This window comes from Neoarius graeffei, chromosome 12, assembly GCF_027579695.1.
Source record: "Neoarius graeffei isolate fNeoGra1 chromosome 12, fNeoGra1.pri, whole genome shotgun sequence".
In the NCBI taxonomy this organism is placed as follows: Eukaryota; Metazoa; Chordata; class Actinopteri; order Siluriformes; family Ariidae; genus Neoarius; species Neoarius graeffei.
In genome coordinates this window covers 27,642,612-27,665,809 of record NC_083580.1, presented here as the reverse complement: position 1 = coordinate 27,665,809, position 23,198 = coordinate 27,642,612, and the positions used below count along the sequence as shown (strand labels likewise).

The 23,198-nt window shown below is 43.0% G+C and overlaps 1 protein-coding gene across 16 annotated transcripts in view; it reads right to left on the bottom strand.

The window, feature by feature from the left end:
• Window positions 1-23,198, bottom strand: part of LOC132895315 (formin-binding protein 1) — a 259,445-nt gene that overhangs the window by 190,689 nt on the left and 45,558 nt on the right. For 4 of the 16 annotated variants that reach the window (XM_060935739.1, XM_060935744.1, XM_060935742.1 and 1 more), the window contains exon 1: window positions 9,493-9,675. The exons of 1 other annotated variant lie outside the window; for it this stretch is intronic. In XM_060935739.1, the coding sequence (XP_060791722.1) occupies window positions 9,493-9,540 (48 nt within the window). In that variant the 5' untranslated portion in view covers window positions 9,541-9,675. Of the gene's footprint in view, window positions 1-9,492; window positions 9,676-23,198 lie in introns of those variants that run through there. 11 more of the 16 variants (XM_060935740.1, XM_060935745.1, XM_060935748.1 and 8 more) reach the window with 6 other exon arrangements.

The window sequence follows — 23,198 nt, the reverse complement described above, 5'->3', positions numbered from 1 at the left end:
ATAAGTAGCACAGCAGATGAACATTTCACTCTACCATTCAATTGTATGGCAAATGTCATGCATCACCTGTGTCCTTTAACTGTAGTACAATAGTTTGTATTTCTCAGTGTGACAAACATTTCAGACTAGAGTACAGGAGTGCAATTTGGGACATAATTAGATGTTGGAAATTCTTGAATTGTGTGTCTCTGTCATCTACTGTTATGTGAACATCCTAAAGAGGAAGAACAAGTTGCCTTTACATAAAGAGATTCTGCAGTTGATCTCTATATGATTCTCAAAAGTGTGTGTGTGTGTGTGTGTGTGTGTGTGTGTGTGTGTGTGTGTGTGTGTGTGTGTGTGTGTGTGTAAGAGAGTGCATAGCTAATCTCAGGTTACAGTTCAGGTAAGCACTTCCTCATGTGGCTTGGTTACTTCCTCTACTGGGAATTGAAATGTTACTGGAGATAGTTTAAAAAAGCTTGTAAAGGCAGCATCTCTCTCTCTCATGTAATATATTATATAAAACAGTTATTCCACAAAATCGAGTCGTACATGAGCTGACAGCCGACGGGGCACGTAGTGCGTAGTTGGCTATAAGCCATGTACAATGAGATTGAGTGGAATAACTGTTTCATTATATCCCATTCACTGGATTTTGACAAACAGGGCATTTTTATTTTTATTTTTTGCAAAGTCCATAAATAAAAATTCTATACAAAACATCTGACAAAATAATTTCCGCTTAGAATGTGAACAGACTGGCAAAATGACAGTAGCAATTTGTGAAAAATGCTATAATAATAATTCTTGAAAAATAAAAAAAGATATGTTCTTACCATCAAATACTTTTATGCCATATTTTGTTGCTTTTTTGTATTTTTTGGTGTTTGTTTTCGAGTAGAGTTTTTATTTCGCCCTCGGTTGGTTCAGCAACATGCTCCGCCATTTTGTTTTTCTCAACTCACGGTATATGAGTTGATAGCCTAGTAGTAGAGTAGCCAATCAGAGTGTGCGATTGCTCATATCCAGCGAATGTGGATAGAATAAATATATATTTGAGAGAGGGAGAGAGATATGAGATGTGTGTGTATACACACACACACACACACACACATATATATATATATATATATATATATATATATATATATATATATATATACACACACAGTGGTGCTTGAAAGTTTGTGAACCCTTTAGAATTTTCTATATTTCTGCATAAATATTACCTAAAACATCATCAGATTTTCACACAAGTCCTAAAAGTAGATAAAGAGAACCCAGTTAAACAAATGAGACAAAAATATTATACTTGGTCATTTATTTATTGAGGAAAATGATCCAATATTACATATCTATGAGTGGCAAAAGTATGTGAACCTTTGCTTTCAGTATCTGGTGTGACCCCCTTGTGCAGCAATAACTGCAACTAAACGTTTCCGGTAACTGTTGATCAGTCCTGCATACCGGCTTGGAGGAATTTTAGCCCATTCCTCCATACAGAACAGCTTCAACTCTGGGATGCTGGTGGGTTTCCTCACATGAACTGCTCACATCAGGTCTTCCACAACATTTTGATCGGATTAAGGTCAGAACTTTGACTTGGCCATTCCAAAACATTAACTTTATTCTTCTTTAACCATTCTTTGGTAGAACGACTTGTGTGCTTAGGGTCATTGTCTTGCTGCATGATCCACCTTCTCTTGAGATTCAGTTCATGGACAGATGTCCTGACATTTTCCTTTAGAATTCACTGGTATAATTCAGAATTCATTGTTTCATCAATGATGGCAAGCCATCCTGGCCCAGATGCAGCAAAACAGGCCCAAACCATGATACTACCACCACCATGTTTCACAGATGGGATAAGGTTCTTATGCTGGAATGCAGTGTTTTCCTTTCTCCAAACATAAGGCTTCTCATTTAAACCAAAAAGTTCTATTTTGATCTCATCCGTCCACAAAACATTTTTCCAATAGCCTTCTGGCTTGTCCACGTGATCTTTAGCAAACTGCAGATGAGCAGCGATGTTCTTTTTGGAGAGCAGTGGCTTTCTCCTTGCAACCCTCTCATGCACACCATTGTTGTTCAGTGTTCTCCTGACGGTGGACTCATGAACATTAACATTAGCCAATGTGAGAGAGGCCTTCAGTTGCTTAGAAGTTACCCTTGGGTCCTTTGTGACCTCACCGACTATTACACACCTTGCTCTTGGAGTGATCTTTGTTGGTTGACCACTCTTGGGGAGGATAACAATGGTCTTGAATTTCCTCCATTTGTACACAATCTGTCTGACTGTGGATTGGTGGAGTCCAAACTCTTTAGAGATGGTTTTGTAACCTTTTCCAGCCTGATGAGCATCAACACCACTTTTTCTGAGGTCCTCAGAAATCTCCTTTGTTCATGCCATGATACACTTCCACAAACATGTGTTGTGAAGATCAGACTTTGATAGATCCCTGTTCTTTAAATAAAACAGGGTGCCCACTCACACCTGATTGTCATCCCATTGATTGAAAACACCTGACTCTAATTTCACCTTCAAATTAACTGCTAATCCTAGAGGTTCACATACTTTTGCCACTCACAGATATGTAATATTGGATCATTTTCCTCAATAAATGAATGACCAAGTATAATATTTTGTCTCATTTGTTTAACTGGGTTCTCTTTATCTACTTTTAGGACTAGTGTGAAAATCTGATGTTTTAGGTCATATTTATGCAGAAATATAGAAAATTCTAAAGGGTTCACAAACTTTCAAATACCACTGTGTGTGTAAAACCACAACATTTTATATATATACAGTACCAGTCAAAAGTTTGGAAACACCTTCAAATTCGATGTTTTTATTTATTTATTTTTTTCCCCTACATTGTAAATTAATACTGAAGTCATCCAGACTATGCAGCAACACGTAAGGAATCATTTAGTGAACTTTAAAATGTTAATCAAACCAAAATATGTTTTAGATTTTAGATTCTTCAAAGTAGGCTCCTTTTGCTTTGATTACAGCTTTGCACACTCTTGACATTCTCTCAATCAGCTTCATGAGGTAATCACTCGAAATGGTTTTCCAACAGTCTTGAAGGAGTTCCCAGAGGTGCTGAGCACTCATTGGCTGCTTTGCCTTCACTCTGTGGTCCAACTCATCCCAAACCATCTCAATTGGGTTTAGATCAGGTGACTGTGGAGGCCATGTCATCTGACGAAGCACTCCATCACCCTCTTTCTTGGTCAAATAGCCCTTACATAGCCTAGAGGTGTGTTTTGGGTCATCGTCCTGTTGAAAGACAAATGATGGGCCCACTAAGCGCAAACCAGATGGGATGGCATGTCGCTGCAGAATGCTGTGGTAGCCATGCTGGTTAAGTGTGCCTTCAATTTTGAATAAATCGCCAACAGTGTCATCAGCAAAGTACCCCCATACCATCACACTTCCTCCTCCATACTTCACTGTGGAAACCACACATGTAGGAACCATCCACTCACCTTTTCTGCGTCTTACAAAGACATGGCGATTAGAACCAAAAATCTCAAATTTGGACTCATCAGACCAAAGGACAGATTTCCACTGGTCTAATGTCCATTCCTTGTGTTCCTTGGCCCAAGCTATTCTCTTCCTCTTGTTGTTCTTCCTTAGAAGTAGCTTCTTTGCAGCAATTCGACCATAAAGTCCAGATTCACGCAGTCTTCTCTGAACAGTTGATGTTGAGATGTGTGTGCTACTTGAACTCTGTGAAGCATTTAGGTGGGCAATTATCTGGGATGCTGTTAACTTGTGGTTTCTGAGGCTGGTAACTCTGATGAACTTATCCTGTGCAACAGAGGTAACCCTAGGTCTTCCTTTCCTGGGGCGGTCCTGATGAGAGCCAGTTTCATCATAACGTTTGATGGTCTTTGTGACTGCACCTGGGGATACTTTCAAAGTTCTTGAAATTTTTCGGACTGACTGACCTTCATTTCTTAAAGGTCCCCTTGCATCGTTTTTTCATTAATTGTGCGGTGGTCTCGAGTATGAATTAATGCCCTGTGAGCCGGTTTTGGTGAAAAAAATGCTGTGGTTCTCCTGTTTCAGGCTGTTCTAGTTTGGTGGAGGAGTGGGTGGCGGGAGAACGACAGGATTTCAGCTCTTACTCATTAATATTCATGACATGTAAACGTGTTACCTCTGATTGGCTAACAGCAATCAGTAAACGTGTTACCTCTAATTGGCTAACAGCACTGTGACGCTACCTCCAGTGGGTCAGAACAAGCGGATGTGGGTGTCTTTGTAAAAACTGTTTCGATTGGCTATTATGGTCTCGACATCGATGTTTTGACCAATAACAATGTAGATGTGGCAGCAGGGGCGTGGCCGAGCGTCGGTCTGTGAATGGAGGGCAGAGTCAGGGAAGGTAAGTGGCAGAATCACTGCACCTGACAGGAATTAACGTGTGCTTGTGTGTCTTCCCCAGTGACCGCGCCCTATAAGAGGAGAGGGAGAGCAGAAGAAGGGAGCTCTCTCCCCAACCAGAACGCTTGTGTGTGCGCGCGCGAGGGAGTCGTTTATTTATTTATTTATTTAATTGAATACTCCCTGCGGCAGCAGCTCTCATCAAGGCATAAGGCACGGAGCGGAGCTCGCCTCGGGGTGTGTGGGGGGAATAACGTCCCCTGGCTGGGAGCTGACGGGCCCTGACAGCGCTGGTTCGTTCGGGAGAGGGCAGGGGTCGCTGGCTGCCAAGTCTGGGGAGGCTGGGACCTAGGGTTAAGGTTAGGTGAATTACGTCCTGAGGCGCAGAGCTAGCCCGCCCAGGGAGCACTCTTTCGTTCGGGAGAGGGCAGAGGCCGCTGGCTGCCAAGTCTGGGGAGGCTGGGACCTCCCCTGCCCGAGTTACGAGCGTGCAAAGTCAGGCTGGAGCCGCCGTTAGAAATGAAACTGATGCGGAGCACCCTGCCACGCCTCGGGGCGAATTACGTCTCTCTCCTCGCGTTTTCTTCCCATGGGCGGTCACAAGCCAAGGTGGGCGAGGCCATGAATACTAATTTTCGAAGTGATGTAACTTCGTATGGCTTTTTCTGATCCGCTCGTTTTTCCGACTGCTTTCTTTCATAAGCTAATACAGGGAATGGGAGTAGAATTACATTTTCACATGCAGCATGCATATGCAACTCGGAGTGAACTATGGTATTTCAAAAAGAGCCAGTATTAAACATTTTTGGTGGAAGGGCACCTTTAAAGTAATGATGGACTGTCGTTTTTCTTTACTTAGTTGAGTAGTTCTTGACATAATATGGATTAGAACAGTACTCAAATAGGACCATTCACTGTATACCAACTCTACCTCTTCACAACACAACTGATGGTCTCAAACACATTAAGAGGTCAAGAAATTAACTCTTGACAAGGCACAGCTGTAAACTGAAAGCCATTCCAGGTGACTACCTCATAAAGCTGACTGAGAAAATGCCAAGATGTGCAAAGCTGTCATCTAAGCAAAAGGTGCCTACTTTGAAGAATCTAAAATATAAAACACATTCTGGTTTGATTAACACTTTCTTGTTTACCAAATAATTCCATATATGTTTCTTCATAATGTCGATGACTTTAGTATTAATCTACAATTCAGAAAATTTTAAAATAATGAAAAACCACTGAATTAGAGGGCATTTCCAAACTTTTGACTGGTACTGTATATTTATTTCTAAAATATTTCCCCTTGTCCGAAGAAAAAGCCAAACATATTCTGGGTGTGTTTGATTTGTGCATTTATATCACACACACACACACACACACACACACACACACACACACACACACACACACTAACTCTAGTTACAACCTTCATTCTGCCCCTAGCAGAAGTGTGTGTGTGTGTCAGTGAGAGAGTGCACATGCTTGTCATTTCACAATCCATATGCTTTAATGTCACCCTTGCTGAAGGCTATGCATATTAAAAGTTTCAGTAGTCTAATAGTAGTGTTTCACTTCTGCATGGCTGCAATTAAACAACTGCAATATTAGAACCGATCAAATCAAATCAAGCTGATTAAATTATTTATAAATATGATTTAAATTAAACAGACACCAGTATAAAGCTTATCAGAAGCATTTTATGTCTTTCACAAAACCTGGACCACTCACTTCTAACTTTTCACATTGCAGTCCCACTTGTGATGCTGTGCTTCCTGTGTGTGTGTGTGTGTGTGTGTGTGTGTGTGTGTGTATGTGTGTGTGTGTGTGTGTGTGTGTGTGTATAAAGTGCATTTCCTGAGTTAAAGTGGAGAAATAATGATTAGTAAATGCCCACAAATTGCATATGTCATGTTTAAAAGTCTATCATGGTCTAATTACAAATGTGTCTATATTTATGAACGGTTCATGCGCGCTGTCACATGATTTGTGAAGGCTTGTGTGTGAGCAATTTAAATGGCTCGGCCAAGTTTAGATGCAGAACAGAACTGTTCTTACACACTCGCTGATCAGCTCATACACTGAAACTGATATCACAATATACTCCATGTGTGCTAACACGCACGCGTGCACACACACACACACACACACACACATACATACACATACATACATATATATGTGTGTGTGTGTATTTTTTTCATAGGCGCATGTAATGAAATGCTGTAGGCCAAAAATGGCTTAAAAAATAATGAAATGAAATGTTTCAACATTAAAAACATACTACGAACAGCAGTAAGCCATAATAAATGAAACAAAGTCAATATTTGGTGCGAGACGACCCTTTGCTTTAAAAATAGTCATCTCAGATACAATGAGTGCAGTTTTATAAGCAGATGAGCTGTAGGTTTTACTGAACATCTTGCAGAACCTGCCACAGTTCTGGACACTTTGACTGTCACACTCGCTTCTTACTGTAATTTTGCAGCAAAACCCAGTAGCCTTCATTATGTTTTCTTTTTTAATCTGAAAAGTGGTCTCTTATGTAATATGCTGCTCGGATACAAAAAAAATTCTGTAACATTTAATTTTGTGCTGGAAAATGAATGTTTGGAACTTTAAAATGTTTTCGTACAGACTTGATAATGTAGAAGTCATAAAATAGAAATCTATAACAAAGTTTGTATGAAAAAAATAGGGTGTCTAAGACTTTTGCACAGTACTGTGTACACATATTCAGTTCCTCACTCAGTGCTTTCATTCACCATTTAGTTCCCATTTTCTGTCTTATCACTTGATACCAAGGTTTAACATTCTTCTGTCACATACATCTTAGAATACTTGCATTTGCTGAAGTAATAGTACAGATAGCTTGCTATGTAAATGAAGTATAAAGCCTAGCATAGACACTGACATGTTTACCACCGGTCAGTGAAGTATTTATTTTGTTTTTAATTAGTTAGCTTTAGGGGCAGCACGGTGGTGTAGTGGTTAGCACTGTCGCCTCACAGCAAGAAGGTCCTGGGTTTGAGCCCAGTGGCTGACGGGGGCCTTTCTGTGTGGAGTTTACATGTTCTCCCTGTGTTTGCATGGGTTTCCCCCACAGTCTAAAGACATGCAGGTTAGGTTAATTGGTGGCTCTAAATTGACCGTAGATGTGAATGTGAGTGTGAATGGTTGTTTGTCTCTATGACTACATTTACATTAGACCGTATCTGTCTCGTTTTCTTCGTGGATGCACTGTCCGTTTACATTAAACCGCCTGGAAACGCTGGGAAACAGGAATCCGCCAGCGTCCACGTATTCAATCCAGATCGTGTCTGGTCCGGTGCTGTGTAAACATTCAGAATACGCGGATACGCTGTGCTGAGCTCTAGCTGGCGTCTCATTGGACAACGTCACTGTGACATCCACCTTCCTGATTCGCTGGCGTTGGTCATGTGACGCGACTGCTGAAAAACGGCGCAGACTTCCGCCTTGTATCACCTTTCATTAAAGAGTATAAAAGTATGAAAATACTGCAAATACTGATGCAAATACTGCCCATTGTGTAGTTATGATTGTCTTTAGGCTTGCCATCCTTCCACTTGCAAGTGATAAGTGATATGCGCTGGGATCACACACACAGCGGCTCAGTCCCGAATCACAGCTTGTTCACTTCACTCGCGCGCTCTGTGAGCTGCGCAGGGCCGGAGTGCGCACCCTCCAGAGGGCACTTGCTGTTCAGGGCGGACTGATTTGGAGCGCAGGATGCCTGCGGAGCCGAGCGTATCCGTGTATTGGCGTTGCTATGTGCACGCAAATCGTTTATTGGTGTTGCTGTGTGCACGCTAATCGTTTTAAAAACGTTAATCTGATGATCCGCTGATACGGTCTAATGTAAACATGGGCTATGTGTCAGTCCTGCAATGATCTGGCAATATGTCCAGGGTGTACCCTGCCTCTCGCCCATAATCAGCTGGGATAGGCTCCAGCTTGCCCGCAACCCTGTACAGGATAAGTGGTTATGGATAATTGATGGATAGTTAGCGTTAACCTGTTCATTTGCTCTATTCGCATTTCTTATTGCCAGGCAGTACACACCCAAAAGTGACACAAACTACAAGCTAGTGTGAACGTAGCATAAGACGACATGTAGTGCTCGTCCTCCAATAGTAATGACTGAATTAGCTATAACACTAAATGTTACAAATTTCATGTTCATCAATGTTCATGATGACTTGCATAAATCCCTGATTTTGCATTAATTAAAAATTAGTTTTTTCTTATTTGAACGATTACATTTGTAAGAAAACTGTGACTTTTTGCAAGAAAACTGTAAAACTTATTTTAATATCTCAGTCGTAAACCCAAATCCCAAAATAACCAATTACAACTTTACAGCTAGTGTATGTTTTAGCCATACTAAAATAACATTACCAAATAAGAGAAAGACATAATCCTAAACTGTGAGAAAGCAGTTGTGATAATAATACATAGCAGAAAAGAGGGGTAGGGTGGATCAGAGTTCGGACCAGTTATTCAATTTTAATTTCATGCAGCAATTTCTCAGAAAGAAGAAAGAAAGAAAGAAAGAAAGAAAGAAAGAAAGAAAGAAAGAAAGAAAGAAAGAAAGAAAAGAAAACAGATTTGTCTCAGTGTTTATGAATGTACTCCAGAGTAATACTTAACAACTGAGGCTGTATTCAATTATCAGTCACTTATATTCTTCTATGAGTAACAAGTCAAAGTAATTGTGTTCCTCGTTTAAATTTAAATATAAATAAACTTAGACACATATGTACATACATCACAGCTGTGTGCAAGCAGAAAGTTAAATCTTATGAATGGGTAGCTTATATTCCACAATAAATAACACAGGTAATATGAGCCTACTGACTCACTTCATCTAAAAGTCACTAATGTCACATGCAATTAGGTCTCATTTACTGAGGAAATAAAAACTGTGATCATGAGGATTATTTGTGCATTCCTAGTGCAAACCGAGTACAATGTTCTATTTATGTTTGTGAAGTGGGTCAATTCCTTAGATCTTCAGAATAGTAATGAAGTACAAGCCATCGATGGTGGTGTAATATTGTGTTATGACCTGGTTATTATGGTCATACACTCACCTTCAGTTGCAGTTCCTTAACAAGCGTCTCTGATTTTCCATAATCCATGTCCAATGAAAATTAACCCGTTATATGTTGTTGAGTCGACACCTTCTGTTTGGTTGATTTTTTTTTTTTGTACAGTGTACAGTTTGTACAGTTGTAGACACGGCTACATAAGACACACTGACAGCTGAGATCTGTCTTTCACTATCCAACTCGCCACTCACTTGACAGTATCTGGAAGTATGTGTGCGTGTGTATATGTGTGTGTATGTGTATGTGCGCGCGTGTGTGCAGGCTTGTATGTTTGCTTTTCCCATTCCCACTTTCAGATCTAATTCTCATATAAGGTTCTCTCCCAGGCGCGCGCGCACACACACACACACACACACACACACACACACAAGTGCAATACACAATGAGAGGTTATCTTTTTTTTTCATGAAATCCTGTTTTATTGTCTTATTTCCTGATTCTGAACACCACCAAACAGCACAGTAGCATACCTATTAGAAATGAGAACTTCACCATCTACGATGGATCTCCCGCAGTCTTTACAAAATTAACGAGACTTTGACACAGTTATGTCAATTTAAGACACCTCTTACATCATGCTAAAAAAAGTCTAAAGTCCTTCCTGCGCCATGCAATCGGGCGCATTGGATGGCACTGCTCTCCATAGCTCTCAGCCTCTCACCTACACTCAAAAAAATAAAACATTGGATTTACTTAACCGAGTTATGGCAACCGGTCCCACGAAACTGTGTTAATTTAGATGTATTGAATACAGTTATGTTTTGAATAACTCAACATAACTGTATTCAATACATCTAAATTAACACAGTTTCGTGGGACTGGTTGCCATAACTCGGTTAAACTAGCAGTCCCAGCATTTTTCTGTCTACCTAGAAGACCCACATGGGGCCATTTGGCCCGACCGCTTTTCCCCAATACACTAATCACTCATTTTGTTATGGTAATGAGGCTGTTAGTGGCAGTGTGTGGGGTGAGGGGGTCACATTTCACACACTTCACACTTCAGTGGTGAAGTCATGTTGGCTACTTCTGTGTGAATGTGAGAATGAGGAATAAAAACACATTCTATTCTAAAATGTGAACATGTGAATGTCCCATGTGACCATAACGACTCATGTGACTGCAACCAGACAATTGTTTGATGGATAAATACCTCAGTGCACATGGACTATCGCTTCAGTTCCCTCAAGAATTTTGTGGTAAAAGAAGCTCCTCTCCAAGGAACGAAGATGCAGAGATTCAACATTCAACAGGCATTGTAAGATGTCATTTCTAAGCTGTAAGATAACTAACAGCCACATTTCCATAACAAAATGAATGTCTACAGGGAGAACTTGGGGCCAATTGGCCCTCTTGTGGGTTTTCTAGGTAAAAAGGCCAAATGGCCCCTCTCTGGGACTTCTAGTAAATCCAATGGGGTTTTTTTTGAGTGTATATAGCTAGGTTTACAGTGGGGGTCTAGTCCTCTGGCAACTGTGAGAGTTTGACTCCCCACTCGCATCTGTATTGCAGCATGCCTTGCTAGATGGCAATAGGTACCATTATTATGATGGTCTTTGGTATGGCCCAACTACAAGTAGAACTCACATTCTCCAGATCAAGATGCAGACATGCTAACAACTAGGTCAACTCGCGGTTACATCATACTAAAAATATGAAATATCAAAACGCTGTGTTTATAACTGAAGCAGTCCACGAAGTCCAAGTATTCCCAGCGGAGAATGTCACAATGCAAACAATATCCCCAATGAGGCTGAAATAAAACACTACTACACAGACAAGTTTATGTAATTCTAGTTATTATCTGGTTTATTATTATTATTATACCATCTATTTATATGTCGACTAAATGGCTAAAAGTACACGCAGACACCTGACCATGACACCTACAGTGGGGCAAAAAAATATTTAGTCAGCCACCAATTGTGCAAGTTCTCCCACTTAAAAAGATGAGAGAGGCCTGTAATTTTCATCATAGGTACACTTCAACTATGAGAGACAGAATGGGGGGAAAGAATCCAGGAAATCACATTGTAGGATTTTTAATGACTTAATTGGTAAATTCCTCAGTAAAATAAGTATTTGGTCACCTACAAACAAGCAAGATTTCTGGCTCTCACAGACCTGTAACAACTTCTTTAAGAGGCTCCTCTGTCCTCCACTCGTTACCTGTATTAATGGCACCTGTTTTAACTCGTTATCAGTATAAAAGACACCTGTCCACAACTTCAAACAGTCACACTCCAAACTCCACTATGGCCAAGACCAAAGAGCTGTCAAAGGACACCAGAAACAAAATTGTAGACCTGCACCAGGCTGGGAAGACTGAATCTGCAATAGGTAAGCAGCTTGGTGTGAAGAAATCAACTGTGGGAGCAATTATTAGAAAATGGAAGACATACAAGACCACTGATAATCTCCCTTGATCTGGGGCTCCACGCAAGATCTCACCCTGTGGGGTCAAAATGATCACAAGAACGGTGAGCAAAAATACCAGAACCACACGGGGGGATTTAGTGAATGACCTGCAGAGAGCTGGGACCAAAGTAACAAAAGCTACCATCAGTAACACACTACGCCGCCAGGGACTCAAATCCTGCAGTGCCAGACGTGTCCCTCTGCTTAAGCCAGTACATGTCCAGGCCCGTCTGAAGTTTGCTAGAGAGCATTTGGATGATCCAGAAGAGGATTGGGAGAATGTCATATGGTCAGATATGGTTAAAAATAGAACTTTTTGGTAAAAACTCAACTTGTCGTGTTTGGAGGAGAAAGAATGCTGAGTTGCATCCAAAGAACACCATACCTACTGTGAAGCATGGGGGTGGAAACATCATGCTTTGGGGCTGATTTTCTGCAAAGGGACCAAGACGACTGATCCGTGTAAAGGAAAGAATGAATGGGGCCATGTATCGTGAGATTTTGAGTGAAAACCTCCTTCCATCAGCAAGGGCATTGAAGATGAAACGTGGCTGGGTCTTTCAGCATGACAATGATCCCAAACACACCGCCCGGGCAACGAAGGAGTGGCTTCGTAAGAAGCATTTCAAGGTCCTGGAGTAGCCTAGCCAGTCTCCAGATCTCAACCCCATAGAAAATCTTTGGAGGGAGTTGAAAGTCCGTGTTGCCCAGCGACAGCCCCAAAACATCACTGCTCTAGAGGAGATCTGCATGGAGGAATGGGCCAAAATACCAGCAACAGTGTGTGAAAACCTTGTGAAGACTTACAGAAAACGTTTGACCTCTGTCATTGCCAACAAAGGGTATATAACAAAGTATTGAGATGAACTTTTGTTATTGACCAAATATTTATTTTCCACCATAATTTGCAAATAAATTCTTTAAAAACAGACAATGTGATTTTCTGGATTTTTTTTTCCTCATTTTGTCTCTCATAGTTGAGGTATACCTATGATGAAAATTACAGGCCTCTCTCATCTTTTTAAGTGGGAGAACTTGCACAATTGGTGACTGACTAAATACTTTTTTGCCCCACTGTATATGTGCATGTTGAACATCCAATACCAAAGGAATGGCAATAATATGGAGTTAGTCCCCCTTTGCTATTATAATAAGCTCCACTCTTCTGGGAAGGTTTTCCACTTGATTTTGGAGTGTGGCTGTGGGGATTTATTTTCTATTCAGCTACAAGAGAATTAGTGAGGTCGGGCACCGTTCTGGTTGATCCCAAAAGTGTTCAGTGGGGTTGAAGTCAGGGCTCTGTGGAGGCCAATGAATTTCTTCCAAACCAACCTTGGCAAACTATGTCTTCAAGGATCTTGCTTTGTGCACAGGGGCACTGTCATACTGGGACATGTTTGGGCCCCTGAGCTCCAGTGAAGGTAATGCTACAGCATAAACAGACATTCTGTATAATCATGTGCAGCCAACTGTGTTGAGATATATGTGGGTCATGGTCAGACGTCCACATACTTTTGGCTATATAGCTTATATATCTTTCATCTTACTTGAAACTCAAGACATTACATGAATAAGCTGTACACCTCTGATGTAAAGTAACAATAATGCCAAATGCAGTCTGAATAAGTTTTCTATACTGCTCCAAACAACTAGCAGAGCTAGGGGGATATTAGTTCAATGCAAGTAAATGAGCACATGCTAACTAGCACTCTGGAGCAGCAAGAAACTTGGTGCTGTTTACAGAGATCACAGAGATTATAAATATATGCCTTGTTTATCACTTATCCCCATGTTGTCGTCAATCATTTATCACTAATACCACGAAACCTGCCTCAGAAATCTTTCGCAGGCGTTTGCGCCAGGATGTTTCCTCTTTAGCTGCTCACTCAGGCAATTGCTTGGGCTAGGCTAATTCATATTTGCATATACTACACTGAACCTTACTGTTTCCCCATACCTCAAACGTTTTGACACCATCTTAATTTAGTTCCACGTTATAGCTGGATGTAGCTACTATAGTGAAATACAAAAACTTCAGTTCCAGGAGAATAGACGCTACCGTTTTGGGTTCATTTCATTTTTTTGTCGTTATTAATTATTTATTACTTCAATTTCAAACAAATTAGGAACTCTTAGTTCTTAACTCAACACTCTTTGAATGGGATCTTTAATCTCTGTAGCATGCAAATGCTGCACATGTAGGCAACTTCCTCTGCACTGAAACACAGCAGTACTGAATACGTTTTCTGTTCATTTAAAATGACAAAACAATGACGTGCAATAAAACGATTTTTGTCCTACGTTGGCTGCAATGCTGAACTAAATGATTGTGATCTTTATTTTAGCTGTCGCCATGCATTCATACATGGTGGGAGGGCAGTAGCTTTTCTCCCATCAGGCTTTGCAAGCGAGTGGATAAAGTGAAAAACAAAGTCAGCTTGATTGAGCTCTATGTATTTGATCCTGTAAATTACCCCATTTAGATCTTTGTTAGGACTAGGACTGTTTTGGCCTCTAGAGGCCGCTGTTATTTCCTTTTCATGTCGTGTTTATTTTGGCCTCTAGAGGCCGCCACTGTTCCTGTGTCTTGTGTTTGTGTTAATTGCCTAATTATCTTCACCTGTGTCCTTAATTAGTTTGTCTATTTATACCCCTGAGTTCAGTCCTCTTGTCACGGAGTCTTTGTGCTGTTATGTTTATCTCCAGTTTCCTTTGCACTGTGTTTTTTGATCTTCTTAGCTTTTGTATTTTTGCACTTTGCTTTTCTTTTGGATTATACTCTTTGGTTTTTTTTTTGTCTTTTGTTTTGCCCTGTATATAGTGTATATAGTTTAAATAAACCTTTTGATTCTTTTTCTACTTCCGCCTCACGCCTCTGCATTTGAGTCATCCCCCTGGTGGCCTAGTGGGGGTTTGCTGGATTATCACACCAACGAACCAGGTTCGAATCCCAGCAAAACCCTAACAGAAAGACTCCGTCATGACCGACTCAGCAGAGGCTGCTTCAACTGTCTACCCGGCCAACCTTCAGGGAATTATGGCAGCTTTGACACGCTTCGGAGCAACCATGGACGCTCATGGACGTACGCTCACCAGCCAACGTGAGGCCCTCGCTCGCCACGAGGAACTGCTTCAGCAAATTGGGAAAACCCTGGCACAGCTGACATCTCTGCCTGCATCTCCTGCTCCTGATCCAGTTCCTGCTCCTGATCCAGCTCCCACTCCTGCTCCAGTGCCTCCTGCAATGCTGCCTTCTTCACCTCGCGAACCCAGCCTTCCTGCACCACAGAGGTATGACGGCAAGCACAGTGAGTGCCGAGAGTTCCTTACCCAGTGTCAACTCACCTTTGAGCTTCAGCCTACCACCTACACTACGGATCGCCGCAAGATTGCCTTTGTGATCACCTTATTAGCTGGTAAGGCGCGAGCCTGGGCTACTGCTATCTGGCAAAGACAGGGACCTGAGTGCTTTGATTTCCAGCTGTTTTCTGAAGAGATGCTTCGGGTCTTCGATCAGGCAGACATCAGTACCGACGCAGCCCGAAAGCTCATGTCCATCCGGCAAGGAGGAAGCGTCGCAGATTACGCCATCTCGTTCCGAACACTCGCAGCAGTAAGTGGATGGAACGAGACTGCCCTGGTGTCAGCCTTCCACCATGGTCTGTCTGACCCCATCAAGGACGGTCTGGCCTCTATTGGATGCCCAAGTGACCTCGAAACCCTCATCTCACATGCTATTCGTCTGGACAACAGGATGAGAGAACGCCACCAAGCCTTGAGCCCCCCCAGCCTCCCTACCTCTACCTGGAGACCGTCTACCTCCTTCAGTGACTGTCCAGAACCCATGCAAGTGGGTCGTACTCGCCTCTCCGCATCTGAGAGGGAGCGCAGAAGGAGGGACAAGTGCTGCATCTACTGTGGCAAACCTGGTCACTTCCGAGCATCATGTCCCGAACTCTTGGGAAAAGGACCGCCCCGTCCAGCCGAGGGAGGGTTGTGACGGGGCCTACCCTCTCTCCCGGACTCCCTGGCCAAGGAATCTACATCCCGGTCTCCATCTCCTGGGGTGAGTCTGTCCACTCTTGTCAAGCTTTGATAGACTCAGGGGCGGCTGGGAACTTTATGGATATTCACTTCGCCCAAAGCATCAATATTCCGACTGCACCTCTTGAAGTCCCACTGTCTGTGTCTGCCCTCGATGGCCAAGCGTTAGGTGATGGAAGAGTCACCCAAGTTACTTCTCCAGTTTTCCTCCAGTCTCAAGGTCACAAGGAAGAAATATCCCTGCACCTATTCCTTCACCTGAGTTCCCAGTTATTCTAGGCCTTCCTTGGCTTACTCGCCACAACCCTCGCATAGACTGGGTAACAAGCCAGGTTGTGGAATGGGGCCCTGCATGCCATGCCTCTTGTCTGCTCTCTAGCTCTCCTGTGTCTCCTGCCGAGCCCCCTGATCTCACCGAGTTATCTCAAGTTCCCACAGAGTACTGGGATCTCAAGGAGGTATTCAGCAAGAGCAGGGCCGCCGTTCTTCCTCCGCACCGGGCCTACGACTGTGCCATCGACTTGCTCCCTGGGACTACCCCTCCTCGTGGCAGACTGTTTTCACTCTCTCAGCCAGAACGCAAGGCCATGGAGGAATACCTCAAAGATGCCCTGGTCTCTGGGTTTATTCGACCCTCCACTTCACCTGCTGGAGCCGGCTTCTTCTTTGTCGGCAAGAAGGATGGGGGGCTCCGACCATGTATTGATTACAGGGGCCTGAATAAGATCACTGTGCGCAACCGATATCCCCTTCCGCTGATGTCCACAGCTTTCGACCTGCTCCAAGGCGCCACCGTCTTCACCAAGTTGGACCTACGGAACGCATACCACCTCATCCGTATCCGACAGGGAGACGAGTGGAAGACTGCCTTTAACACCCCGTCTGGGCACTACGAATACCAGGTGATGCCCTTCGGACTCACCAATGCACCAGCTGTTTTTCAGGCCCTAATCAACGACGTCTTAAGGGACATGATTAACCTATACGTTTTTGTCTACCTCGATGACATCCTTATCTTTTCCAAGACCGTGCAGGAGCACCGCCACCATGTCCGCCAGGTTCTCCAGAGGCTGCTACAGAACAATCTGTTCGCCAAGGCCCAGAAATGCGAATTTCATGTTCCCGAGGTCTCCTTTCTGGGATTTATTGTACGGACAGGCCAACTCCAAATGGACCCTGCCAAGACCCTGGCCGTCCGGGATTGGCCTACTCCCAAGTCCGTTAAGGAGGTTCAGCGGTTCTTAGGATTCGCTAACTTCTACCGCAAGTTCATCAGGAACTTCAGTTCTGTGGCAGCACCCATGTCAGACCTCACCAAAGGGACAGGTGGATCTTATGGCTGGTCTCCTCAGGCAGAAAAGGCGTTCAAAGACCTCAAGGACCGCTTCTGCACGGCACCCATTCTGGTTCTCCCGGACACCTCCCAACCATTCATCGTGGAGGTGGACGCCTCGGACAGTGGTGTCGGCGCGGTGCTCTCTCAACGTTCGGAAGGAAAGCTGCACCCCTGCGCTTACTTCTCCCACCGCCTGAGTCCTGCTGAGTCCCGGTACGATGTGGGGGATCGAGAACTGCTAGCGGTCAAACTGGCCCTTGAGGAGTGGAGGCACTGGCTGGAGGGAGCACAACATCCATTCCTGGTTTGGACTGACCACAAGAACCTGGAGTACCTCCAGCAAGCCAAGAGACTGAACCCTCGACAGGCTAGGTGGGCCCTGTTTTTCAGTCGATTTGACTTCACCCTCTCATACCGCCCCGGCTCCAAGAACACCAAACCTGACGCACTGTCCAGACTGTTCTCTGCCACTAACAGGGAGAATGAAGTCGGGCCTATTATCCCTGTGTCCCGGATTGTGGCCCCTGTCCGCTGGGGTATTGAGGAGGCTGTCCGACGAGCCCAACGCCAGGACCCCGGTCCTGGGACGGGGCCACCAGGCCTCTTGTACGTCCCACATCAAGCCCGGGCCAAGGTTCTCCAGTGGGGTCACTCTTCCCCTCTCACCGCCCACCCGGGAGCTCGGAGGACCCTGGACTTCCTGAAAAGACGCTTCTGGTGGCCTAACATGGAGCAGGAAGTAAGGTCATTTGTCCTGTCCTGTGAGGTTTGCACCAGAACCAAGAACCCACGACAGCGTCCCCAGGGTCTCCTGCATCCTCTGACCATTCCCCGGCGTCCCTGGTCCCACGTGGCAGTCGACTTTATCACGGGTCTCCCTGAGTCACAAGGTAACACGGTCATTTTGGTCTTAGTTGACAGATTCTCCAAGGCCTGCCGCTTCATACCACTGTGCAAACTCCCCTCTGCTCTTGAAACTGCGAAACTTTTGTTTAATCATGTCTTCCGAGTCTTTGGTCTTCCACAGGACATCGTCTCAGACCGAGGGCCCCAGTTCTCCTCCCGAGTGTGGCACGGGTTCTGCAAGGTCATCGGAGCCACTGCCAGCCTCTCCTCTGGGTTTCACCCACAGTCCAATGGTCAGACGGAGAGGCTCAACCAGGACCTGGAAACCACCCTGCGAGGCCTGGCTATGGATAACCCGACATCGTGGAGCACCTGGCTGCCATGGGCGGAGTACGCCCACAACACCCTGCAGTCATCGGCCACCAAGCTGTCGCCATTCCAGTGCCAATTCGGGTTCCAGCCACCTCTGTTCCCGGACCAGGAGGAGGACGCGGGGGTGCCCTCGGTCAACCAATATGTGAGACGGTGTCGCAAGACCTGGAGCAAGGTCAGGAAGACCCTCATACAGACCTCCAGAACCAACCAGACTCAGGCCAACCGCCATAGAAGACCTGCACACGCTTTCCGCCCTGGGCAGCGTGTTTGGCTGTCCACTAAGGACCTTCCACTGCGGGTGGAGAACCGCAAGCTTGCTCCTCGCTACATTGGCCCCTTCAAGGTGGTGCGCAGGGTGAACCCTGTCTCCTACCGGCTCCAGTTGCCCCGGACTCTGAGGATCAACCCCACTTTCCATGTTTCCCTGTTACGGCCCGTACTGACGTCTACGTATGCCCCTGCCCCTAGGAACCCCCCACCCCCCCGCATCTTCCAGGGGCAGACTGTGTTCACTGTGAATCGCCTGCTTGACTCCCGCCGGGTCCGCGGCGGGTTGCAATATCTGGTGGACTGGGAGGGCTATGGTCCTGAGGAGCGCTGCTGGGTTCCTGCTCGGGATGTCCTTGATAAAGAACTGTGTCGGGACTTCCATTCGGCCCATCCGGATCGCCCTGGGAACGTCAGGAGACGCTCCTAGAGGGGGGGGTCCTGTTAGGACTAGGACTGTTTTGGCCTCTAGAGGCCGCTGTTATTTCCTTTTCATGTCGTGTTTATTTTGGCCTCTAGAGGCCGCCACTGTTCCTGTGTCTTGTGTTTGTGTTAATTGCCTAATTATCTTCACCTGTGTCCTTAATTAGTTTGTCTATTTATACCCCTGAGTTCAGTCCTCTTGTCACGGAGTCTTTGTGCTGTTATGTTTATCTCCAGTTTCCTTTGCACTGTGTTTTTTGATCTTCTTAGCTTTTGTATTTTTGCACTTTGCTTTTCTTTTGGATTATACTCTTTGGTTTTTTTTTTGTCTTTTGTTTTGCCCTGTATATAGTGTATATAGTTTAAATAAACCTTTTGATTCTTTTTCTACTTCCGCCTCACGCCTCTGCATTTGAGTCATCCCCCTGGTGGCCTAGTGGGGGTTTGCTGGATTATCACACCAACGAACCAGGTTCGAATCCCAGCAAAACCCTAACAATCTTACATACTCTGACCTTATAAAATGAGTGTTCGTCTCTTCATAACCATGTTTCATCAAATTGGAACATGAACATCTAATCTCGCTACAACATAATTTGTCCAGTTATGGTTGTTTTGGGTATTAAAGATACCAACATTTAGAGTGAATGGGTTCAACTGCATTTACACACATTTAGTCTAAATACGTAAATATCCTTCTTATCTTTAAATATCCTTCTGAAAAAAAAGGAAATCAAGAAATTGTAATATTGAGCTAGCATGTGTAATATTGTTTAATCAAACCACTGTTGTGCTATATGTTTATCTGAATCACAGTAATGGTATATAAATATCATGTTATTGTTATAGAAGTCACATCTTAATATTTTCCTTTGACCTTTAACTAAGTGGATCATTAAGGTTATGCAGGTTCATGCAGTTCTGTTTAGTCTTTGAATAGAATACAAACCTTCAAAGCTCTTCTTCGGGTTGCATACAGAATATGGTATAACAGCTTTTACTTCATTATTAAGCATTATTACACATACGGGCCACTTTTTCCATGGAATAAAAACATGTATTCTGTTCCCTTCTAGTGGGTTTATTGATGGCATGTAATATTATCATATCGCTTATTCTCCATGTATTATGCCACTCTCCCCAATGGAGAATGAGTGTGCAATATTGTTATAATATTGCATGTTGTCAAGACAACACGATGTCACTCATCAGAGCTCATGCGAAGATCCAATGACAAAACTTACCTGCTGCGCATGCACAGAATCATTTCTTTGTTGGCCGGGAAAGAGATAAGACGAGGCTAATCCAGTGCTAGGATTAAGCACTAAATAAATGAACTGAACACCCAAAAGGCTACCAAAACTTCATATATTCCTTAGGCATATTTACAAGAGAAAAAAACATACCAACGGACATTTAAAAAACCTGGAAAAGAGACACATCAGAGATGTAAAACTTCCGCGCTAGCAAGTGACTGTGACAGTTTGTAAACAAACATGGCCGCGAAGTTTGCTTCATTAAAAGCAGAAGATTTTGAGAGAATTTTGGCTGCCAGGTCACTCCATTGTGTGTAGCTGTTGATGTTGATTTTAAAAATAACTAAGTAAATTACACAGGGAAAATAATAATAATAATATTAATAACAACAACAATAATAATAATAATAATAATAATATTCAGCTTGACTGCACAATAATAATAATAATATTCAGCTTGACTGCACTAGCACTGGCCTGCGCTAACACTACACCGGCTAGAAGGTAACTGGACTGCCGCACTAACAGCGTTGAGTCACAGGTAAGCTTGCATTGGCTTTCGCTAACACTACTGCTGAATGCTACATCGGCTAGAAGGTAACTTGACTGCCGCGCTAAAACCACCAAGTCGCGAGTAAGCTCGTGTTGGCCTTCAAGAATGCTGATATGAAGAGAGTGTGTATGTCTGTATAATAATAATAATAATAATAATAATGGCTTTTTTTCATAGTCTAACGATATATTCCATTCAGCTAGCTTTGACTCATTCAGTATCATGCTAGCTGAATGGAATATATCTGATAAACCACAAAAAAAGCCAGCCAATATTATTTAAATATTGCATCCTTGCACTGGCTATATTACTGGAAAAATTCTCTGCTTACTGCAAACCACCACACTGATTCTGAATGAGCAAGCAGAGAAGAGTGCATTTTTGGGAATGATGTCATCACAGAGCTGGTGGATGATGTAATTCGGAGGTACCTTCTTGCAGCATATAATTATTTTGACGGTTGTTGTGACTGAACAAGAAGAACCTCATGGTTATTTAGTTCCATTATCACATTCTTAACTGTTACCAATCAACTCAGACAAACCTGTAATACTATATCTCAAAACAAACTAGTTAAACACACTTATGCATGCACACACACACACACACACACACACACACACACACACACACACACACACGTGCACATATACACACAAATATACAAACCAAGGCTCTCTAACAGGGTTGTCACAATGCCAGAATATTTACTTTGATACTGATAAATGTAGTATCATGGTTTTCTAAACCAACAATAATGATTGATTGATTGATTGATTGATTGATTGATTGATTGATTGATTGATTATGTTTGTTCATTCATTTATTGTCAGTAACCCCTTCACCCGTGTAATTGCAAGTAGGTAAGTAAACAAACAAATAAATGAAAAAAAAGCAAACAAAAAAAACAAAATTCATCTTCTTTTAAGTTCGGATTTCCTCTTTTTTTAATACAAAGCCCTTCGTATGCTAAATAAAACAAATAACTAAATAATTAAAACCTAGTTTCATTATATTCTGAAATCATATCCTAGAGCTGTTCATTGTTCACAACAATGGAGGCAAGCTGCTGTTTTTCAAATGATTTTCAAGGTATAATAGTTATAATTATAGTCATACTTCACCATTATGAAGCTGACAGTAGCGCTCATCAAGCGGCAAGGAATGCACAGGGAGCTAAGTCTATGCTCACATTACCAGGCTGAAGCAACTCATATCTGAATTTTTGCCTTCATGTGACACAGATCTGATGTTTCAGGGCTGTGTGGGCATAGAATATTTTCAAATCAGATTTGAGTCATTTTCATATGTGGTCCTAGATTGGATATTCAGTTCATGGCCATGTGACATGAATGAGAATGGTTAGATTGGAATTCATGTGGCTTTTTGCATATATGCATGCACTGAGTGCCGTCTTCATTAGCAGCACTGGCAGCTAATGAACTGTTTGCTGTCCTCCAGAGCAAAATGCAATGCATACTTTTACTATGAGCATGTCCATTTTGTCAGTTTTAATGCCATGAGTCATCTCACAAATATATAGTTTTTTGTTGTAGGTGACGCAGATGACTAGTGCAAAAAATGTAGCAATGTGCTCATGCATGCCGTTTCGGAAGACTGATGCGTTCACGTTACAGTCACATGAATGTCACGTGTAATTATGAATGTGAACCATCAAGATAGGCAAATCCGATCTGAGTAAAAAATCGGAATTGAACAATGAGACTTGTAATGTGAACATAGTCTAAGTGAGATATCCATGTAGTACACACGTACAGGATCAATTCATAATTTGAGGTGGTGGTTTTCTGCTTGTTTGTCAAGCTCCATCTCTGTTTTGTTTTGAACACCAGTATTTTATGTTCTTTTACAATTTGGCAACTCAAAAATGATATGCTCATGACACACAACTATATACTGGAGGGAAACCGTCAGGGCCTTCTAGACCTTCAGAAAAGGCCCAAACATATAAGCATTTCAAATGTTATATTTAATTTCTTTCATTCTTTAATTGCTTTCATAATTTCATTCTAATTATTCTCTTTTAATTCTAATTTGGCCTCATTTTCTATCAAATTTTCTTCAGAAATGAAAGGGTTACTGTCCTGAAAACATTAAAATCGAGCTATTCCATGAGATTTTTTGTTTGTTGTCTCTAGGCCAGTGTTGT